Source organism: Mytilus edulis, chromosome 1 (genome assembly GCF_963676685.1).
Source record: "Mytilus edulis chromosome 1, xbMytEdul2.2, whole genome shotgun sequence".
In the NCBI taxonomy this organism is placed as follows: domain Eukaryota; kingdom Metazoa; phylum Mollusca; class Bivalvia; order Mytilida; family Mytilidae; genus Mytilus; species Mytilus edulis.
In genome coordinates, this window is record NC_092344.1 from 113713662 (window position 1) to 113722538 (window position 8877).

The 8877-nt window shown below is 31.6% G+C and overlaps 1 protein-coding gene across 1 annotated transcript; it reads left to right on the forward strand.

The window, feature by feature from the left end:
* The first annotated feature begins 8003 nt into the window (after window positions 1-8003).
* Window positions 8004-8558, forward strand: LOC139500311 (uncharacterized). The gene has a single exon (XM_071289082.1). The coding sequence runs from the start codon at window positions 8004-8006 to the stop codon at window positions 8556-8558; it is 555 nt and encodes a 184-aa protein (XP_071145183.1).
* Window positions 8559-8877: the final 319 nt, after the last annotated feature.

Genomic DNA, 8877 nt, shown 5'->3' on the forward strand with positions numbered 1-8877 from the left:
TGATTTTTCTACATATCTTGTAAACTTTCAAGATTGAAATAACTTGAAAATTCAAACGTCAATGTTGTCCTTTATCAGTCTTATATATAACGTTCTGATGGTTTTAACACAGCTTTTTTTCAAATCCTTCTATTACAAAACATAAGAATAGAATAGGATATGAAGACTCAGTTTGTATCAATTATACATAAACCGAATGAATAACTATATCAAATGAAAGAAACACTTAATAAAATTTATGTGTCTGGAGGGTCAACTTCGAATCACATCGAGTTTAGAAAATTTCAATTGGTTTTAAAAAGACCATCACAGATCAGACATAAACTATGGCAAGCCGTTTTACTATTTATTCTAACTTTAAAATATCTAATAAATTATATAAGATATCCTATTTAGTTTCTATGATATCTTATATGGTTTATAAGATATTTTATATAGTTTATAAGATACCTTATTAAGTTATAAGATATCTTGACGTACGGTATAGTTTATAAGTTATATTATATAGTTTATAAGAAATCTTATATATTATATGACATAACATGATGATATATATCTTATATATTATATAGTATATGAAATATATTATATAAAATTTCACAACGCTTTAGATATCTTTAATTTAGAAAAATAGTAAAACGGCTTGTCATTATTAACACAAATTTCGTAATAAACAAAACGTCAAGAAATACGACTAATGTCAGCCCTTATAAAATTCCTGAATTATAAACGTCAAAGGCATCAAGTGATTAGAGAAGAGGATAATGGTTATATTTTCCTTTAATTTCAATATTCATTGAAAGCTTTTCTTTCAGTCAGTGTTTTATTAAGTATTTTGACTTTTATTAAATGTTTTATTTTGTGTTTAGATTTTCATTAATTATTCAATTAAGTGTTTTGACTATTATTAAGAGTTAAATAATGTGTTTTACTTTCATTTAGTGTTTTTTGACTTTTATGACTTTTGTTATGTGCTTTGATTATCTTGTCTTTTATTAAGTGTTTGACTTCCTGTAAGTGTCTTGACTTTCATGAAGTGTTTTGAATTTGTTTTAAGTGTATTGACAATCATGAGGTGTTTTAAGTTTCATTAAGTTTTGACATTAAAATGTTTGACCTCCATTAAATGTTTTGACTTGTATTCATGTTTTGATTTTCATTGAGTGTTTCATCAAGTGTTTTGACTTTCCTGACTCTCATTCAATTTTTTCATTATTTATTTTGATTTAACTTGACTTTTGACTTTCATTAGGTGGTTTGACTTTAATAAAGTGTTTTGACTATTCTTAAATATTTGAACTTTCATTAGGTGTGTTGACTTTCTTTAAGAGTTTCTATTAAGTGTTTTGACTATGTTTTCGTTTAAACATAATAGTAACATTTGCTTTTGGTTTTTAATCGATGTGTACAATAAATATGTTCATTGTAGGTGAAGACGTTCTTGTAGTTGGGATAGCTGAGTACAATTCCTTGTAAAAAAATCACAACATCATATCTTTTAAACTGTATAGATCTGAGTCAACGCTGTATGTACAAGTATTGGTCAGTTACTCAGAACATGTCATCGGAAAATCAAAAGTACTTAACAATCTTCGCATTTACTAGGACACATTATCGGTATGAACAAGCAAAAGTGCAATTTTCAAACCCCATATTACACAGTTCGTTTACCTGCATTAAAAATATACAAATTAAAAATGCATACAGTAAATTTATTCTTGTTCTTTTTGTATCAGAACGTTATACAGCCGTCTACATCATGCAAGCTTCCTTTATAAATTGATGACAACAACAAAAAACAGTTAATGTGCCTATTCAATTACAATAATGACATTTGTATCTGTATTAAAATGACACAAATTGTACAAAAACAAAGTAACCTCTTTTGAGGATAGACATGGATCGTAAATGAAATATTCAAAGTTTACATAAGTCAATTGAGAAGGCAATTGCAATGATAATATTTGGATCAAAGCCCAGTTAAATTGGACATGTATCAAATGCTGTTAAAAGGCATCACAACCTTACAGTGACAAGAGTTCACAAATTCAGATATTATCTCAATAGAAACTGGCAAAATAAAACATTAATTAGAATGATTACATAACATAGTTATCAAATACCACTCTACAAAACATTGTGTTATTAATTGGTGATGTTATCAGTATTGTATATATTTTACTGTTTGAAATGTTCAGTTGCACTAAGCTAGGTAAAGGGTACGGTACAAACCAACCTTATTTGAAAACCTACAAGCTATAATTTTCCATAATTAGAGAATAACCCTTTTTATGAAAATCTGGAAAATTGTGCGAATAAAGTATCTCGATAAAACAATTATAATTTATTGTTTGAGAGTTGTATGTGTTGAAAACAAAACCGCAATTATTTGATTAACTGTATCATCTGTACAACAGAATATGCGCCGCTGAAGTGTAAGTAGTTTTCTTGTAACTCGTTTCTATTGTTAAGGCTGATGAAAGGTACGAATCTTTATTTGATTTAAAATATCGAAGAATTTTGATACATTTTGACCATGTGTTCCGAATTTATACTATTAATACAAATAATTGGTGTGCTCATATAAACGATAAAGATATACCGAACTCGTACATTTGACGATGTTAGGGAGGTAGATGACACGATTTGTTTTCTGAAAAATATGGACCTGCTTTACGCTAGCTAGCTTTCACATTTAACGCAATATATAAATTTTTAATCCAAAATCCCTTATTCACAAAATTATTGAGAGATGCTCATTGTAATAGAGTACATGCAATCTTGTTTAGATACACTTTCTGAAATTCATACAGTGGTAAAAGAAGAGTTGCCTAGAAAAAGATGTTCTTTAATTAATAAGAGATGTGAAAAGAGACCATCAGCATATAGGTTAAGTCACGAAAAAGGTGCATTTAGCTTTACAATCTGACGTGCGTGGTGGCATTAATATTTAAGTCGGTGTTAAACTAGCCTTGTAATTAGATATCAAAATAATACAGCAAGCCATTAGAATAGGTTTATTGATATTTCACATTAGTTACCTAGACAACGTCTTAAGAAATGACAAAAAACAAGATATACAAATTCCCTGTTATTGACACCAAATGACAGCCATCATTATAGTAACTTACATTTTATTATATTTTAAGCTTGTAAATTTATTCCCTTGTGTATCTAAAATCCATATACATTATTAATAACTACTATAAATTGTAGAAGTGTTGTTTTTTAATCGTGCATTTTCTTGTTTTTTGGAAAAACTTGATTTGGAAAAACTTGATTTGGAAAAATTAGGACATAATTCTTTTAAATCTGTCACTGTTGTGTTTAGCATATTAATACAAAACATATCTTTTTATAGAGTTCACTACGCAAGCCCTAACAGTACAAAACGCATTGGTTTTTTTTCAATCCTACATTCCTAGATTGTTTATCAGAAATCTATATAAAAAAATAGACTCATTTGAGTAAACCTCCAAATCGCTCTATTCCATGAGATATCGAATAGTTTGTCTCATATTTCGATTTTATAGGAATTTCTATTGTGTTAACCGATATTTTGAATTGCTTGTCCTCATTGTTAATACAAAGAAATCTTGATATCTTGATGCACATATGATTAAAATAGCAACTACTACAACAAGCTCTGTTGCTAGCTATTGTATAATATGAAAATACAATTATTGATTTAAAGATATTTGCTGTTATATTATTTCGGAAATAGTTTTAAGTGATGGAATATATCAAACTCAGGGAACGCCCCAATTTCTTCAGGAATATCACAGTTGTACCTTCGTTGGATGTGTTTGAATTTGGATTTTGCTATTTGGTTTGGGACTTTCCCTTTGAATTCTCCTCGGAGTTCAGTATTTTTGGGATTTTACTTTTTGTATGTGTTTGCTGTTCTTTTGTGTTTTTTTTTTAATTTCATAAGCTCGTCAACGTTTGTATAATGTATTTGATTTCCAAATATATTGGCAGTGAACATCACTGATGAGATAATAATTGTCGAAATGCGAATCTAGAGTGATAAAATTTGTATTGTTTATTGTATTTCTACAAGTTTTCGATACCCCTGCAGGTTGCATGTTTGTTCCTGATATCATCGCCAGCACAGCAGTCAGTCGTCCATAAAGAATGAAAAAACGGGATAATAAATATTTCATAGGTTCTTTTTGAAATATATGATTTTATGTTAAATATTGGAATTTATCTCCATCATTCATTCCTTAGTTTCCTTGTAAATGGTATTTGTTTTTACTAATTTTCTATGGGTATCCCACATTGATTGTCGAACTGCTCATGAAGTGCAGTTAAATTGTGACCGTTCTTAATCTTATATCGGTCGATAACTCTGATCGTGGACTGTTCAAGTTGTCCCCGTTAGTATCACTAGCCAAGTATTATTGTTCATGTGCACAGACATGACAATGCGGATATAACATTGGAAACTTTGGTTATACTTTCAGTTTTATTAGCTCTTCCATGTTTATATTAGTTTTTTTAAATTTTTAAATATTGTGGTATCACACATCTCTGAAAAGAAGCTAGGCGAATTCAGTAAATGTGTTGCCATTGTGTTAATAAACATCCTGGGGTTATCTTATTGTCTTTAACAATTGACGATTGTCTCTACCATATGTCAAGTTCTTTATCGCCAAGAGCCTGAACAGTATGTGAAGTTCTTTGGTTTTTTGTAATTAAAGTTTTAGACAAACAAATCTATATCTCGATTAACTCAATCATTATCTTACAAGAACATTCAAGCATTGTTTTTTTTTTACAAGATTTACGTTTAATGTATCAAGATTTCGTCAATATCTTTGAAAAAAGAAATTCGAAATCCTTGTATGTCTCGACTTGCTTTATTTTTATGACTGCTGGTCTTTTGTTGTTCACTGTGAACTAAACAATTGTAGCATTTAAAATCCAAACTTCATTCATTAAGTTTACTTACACTTTGTGGATCACATTCTTCTTATAGTGTAACTACATGTTATTCGGTCAGTTAAATGCTTGAGATCAACCAACAGTAATTGGATGATGCCCTTAAGTTTGGAAAAAAAGTTGTTTGAATTCGGTATGTTTAAATTTTGTTTGAATTGAAAGTTATTTGGAATATTTTTTTAAAAGAAATAGATGCTTATTTTTGTAGAACGTACGTTTTATAAGTTGAAATTGTCAATTAATCGTAGTTATCTCGATAAACAAATCATGAATGTAATTGATGTAAAATAAAAATGATGCAGTAATCATTGTTGAATGATGCCAAAACAATGTTTTAAGACTTTACTACATTTTGCCAAAACTAAGATAGAGTTAACTCACACTATGTGAAATGACTTTAAATTAATTAATGGCTTCATTTAGATTTTGATGTTCTTATTTAGACAATTGTGTAGTGATGAATTCATAAACAGGGTGCCAAACTTAAGTAAAATGTGTGCATGCAGTCACATATCTGACCACATAATGCATTAAGTAATACCTATCTTGAAATTGTATCAATAAAGAGAGAAAAAAGTGACCAAATCATCATTAAACTAATGGAAGTTTAGATTACAACAATCTCTTAGAATCTCTGACAGAATTGACCGAACTATTTGATTTTGCTTCTATTTGTCAACTTTTTCAATCAGGCAAAACGTCCTATATATGGGGAACTGCATTTCGAGCAAATAAGTTTTTTGTCAGGATAAGAAGAAATAAATCTAAAATGGACCCATAGATTTACAGTGGAATGTAACCATAACCACACATACTATATTCTTTAATTTATTAATTCGGATATTTTTAACTTATATATCAATATAAATTTTTATATGGTCTGTTTTCTTACCAAAACTTAAATTGCTGTCGTTAAATGATGTAATGGTGACTGCATGTGTTATCGGAGAAGCATCAACAAATTGTTATTTTCGCTTAGAATTACACTTTAACGGCGTTGTGTCAACTGACTACCGAATTCTGTCATGGGGTACTTGCATGTGCCTGTTTGCAGTTTCTAGAGTTTAGTTATATAATATGTTATCCAATAAACCTGTTCAGTTATTTTTTTAATGTTCCGTCAATGCTCAAAATGTCGTAATAGGATGCAAAATCTCTCGATGTCTTCTTTTAGTGTTTTTCGTTTGGTTGACCGTTGTTTCTTTTGTTCAGTATAATGGATTTTTATGCGACTGTCATACACGTTATAGGTTAAGCTAGCTATTAAACCAGGTTAAATGCACCATTTTCTACATAAGGCATCCGACATAATCTGCATCCAGAAACATTGGTTGTATGAATTTCAAAAACAAGTTTTAGGGCCTGTGTTACCTAATATGGACATGCACATAAGTTGCAGTGACTTCAATGAGGAAATTGATAACTTTAAACTGCCAAGAGGAAAAGGGGGTGTTGCAATAGCTTGGAAAAATCATCTGACGCCATATGTCCAATATATACAATCTAGAAACAACAGGATAATAGAAGTCAAATTAAAATCTCCGTTTAACCTATGCATTATCTGTGTCTATATGCCTACCAACAGCTCTGGAGACTCGTATTTGGAATACACGGAATGTCTCGATATCATTAGCTCCATCTTTTCTACATACTCTGCAAACGGTAGAATAATCATAGCGGGATATTTCAATTGAACACTAAAGCCTCCGAGAAAGTATAATAAACATGACAGACTGCTACAAGCATTTGTTCAGAAAATGAGCTTGAAACAGAGCTAGACTGATAGGTCAACTTTCTTCCACCATTCTGGAATGTCTTGTTCTCAAATAGACTATATTCTAGACAATACCACCTCTTCAATCATCTCTAGCTATAAAACACATGATAGATGTCCATCAAATTCGTCAAGTCATGTGTCTGTCAGTGCAAAAATCGAAATAAAAGCTAAAGTGTAACAAAGTCTAGTCAAACCGAACTCTGCAAGGCAAATCAAATTTCAAAGGAAAGATTTAGTCTCCTTTAGTTCATTCATAAATAAAGAGCATAGTCAATACAACATAGAAAAACATTCTCTAGAAGAAAACATTCAATTTTTGTGCAACTGTTTGAAAAAACCGTTCCTTCTTAATCATCAAACTGAAAGGTACTAAATTCATAGCTTCTCCAACAACCCCCAGCCTTCTTCAAATCTGTATGGAAAAGTATCTACTTTGGAAATCAAGTGGTAAACATGATGACCACTTCAAGTCGGACAAAATTTTGGCTCAACGCAACCTAAGGAAACAAATGAGGAGAGAACAATACTTAGATAGAGCCCATTTTTACAAAGAAGTAATGGACAATCCAAGCAACGAAATGTTCCATAGGCTAATTCGTCGTAACATAGGCAACAGAAACAAGAACTCAATGTGCATCGTGAAGAATGGTGAACTTCAGTACTCTCCCGTGGACCAAACGCAAAGCTTCTCAAAATATGAGGACCTGGCACTCCCCAAAGACAAAGGATGCGACCCTGATTTTCTAGACCTATGTCCCGCATAAAATCATCGAACACTTGTGCGAACAGGAAAATCTTACAACCGAATTCAGCACTCAAAATATCTGCCATGCCATTAAACAGCTTCATTCTGGCAAGGCAACAGATAAGTAGGTCTCGCTGCTGAACATTTTAAAATTTATCCAGCAAAAATTACACAATTTCTTACAGATTGTTTTAATACTATCATGAAAGATAAACTTATTCCACATATATCTAAATCTTGCATTGTAATACCTGTGTTGAAAAAGGGAAAAATCCAATGATGATGGACAACTACAGGGGAAATGCCGTCACACCTGTTGTGTCAAAGCTCTTTGAATGTACCATACTGCCATCTCTGACTCAAAACTTTAAACAATTAACCCTTCAATTTGGTTTTACAAAGGGCATGTCTATGCTTATGGCTGGGCTGATTATATCTGAGGCTAGAACAGAAGTTTAACATCGTACACTTGCACCTTTGTACCTAATTACTGTTGACAGTCGGAAAGCATTTGATGTAGTGGATCATATTATAATGCTGGATGAGCTACATGAACACACACAAAACCATTCAATGTGGACAATAGTAAAAAACTTATACAGTGGTCTAGTCTCAAAGGTCAAATGGAAAGGAAACATTGGCAATAGCTTCCAAATTCATCAAGGCGTACGCCAGGGTGGTATCCTCTCTCCATTTATCTACAAAGTATATGTCAACAATCTCCTTGAAGATCTTAAATCACATAGCTTAGGATTTGAAATAGGCACAACATATGTGGGCTGCCCAACATGTGTAGACGATGAAGCCTTCATTAACAACTGCGAACAGGAACTTCAATGTATGTTTACTGTAACTAATCACCATGCCAACCAATCTAGAGTAACTATTAATCTTTCAAAAACAATGGCAGTCATTTTAAACAAACCTAAAAGCATTAACAGATTTGATCTGCAATGGACCTTGGGCAAAATCTATATATATCCATCAGACAATACTACACATCTTGGTCTAATAAGAGCAGAAATAAAGGAAAATGATGTAAACATCGAAGTTGTATCAGCATCGCAAGAAGAACGTGGTATTCCCTGATGAGCACTGGTCTGCATGGCACAAATGTTCTCAACCCGCAAAAATCTTATAAAATTAATCAGAGCATGGAGATTCTACCACTTAACCAGAAAGAAATGGACATCTTGTCACGCTTTCATAAGAAAAATTTAAGAAATTTCCAGTCAATGCCCGCAAGAACAGCTACTGGAGCTGTATATCTCATCTAAGGCGCTCTTCCGATTGAGGCTGAAATCCATAAAAGGCAACTTTCTTTCCTTTATAACATTGTCTCATGCGACATCTCAACAATACTGGATCTGATAGACAGACAACTGATTATGAACAACAAAGCTTCTTC

What these genes read in the sequence shown, in the direction of transcription:
- LOC139500311 (XM_071289082.1), top strand. Translation starts at nt 8,004, where the DNA reads ATGCTGGATGAGCTACATGAACACACACAAAACCATTCAATGTGGACA.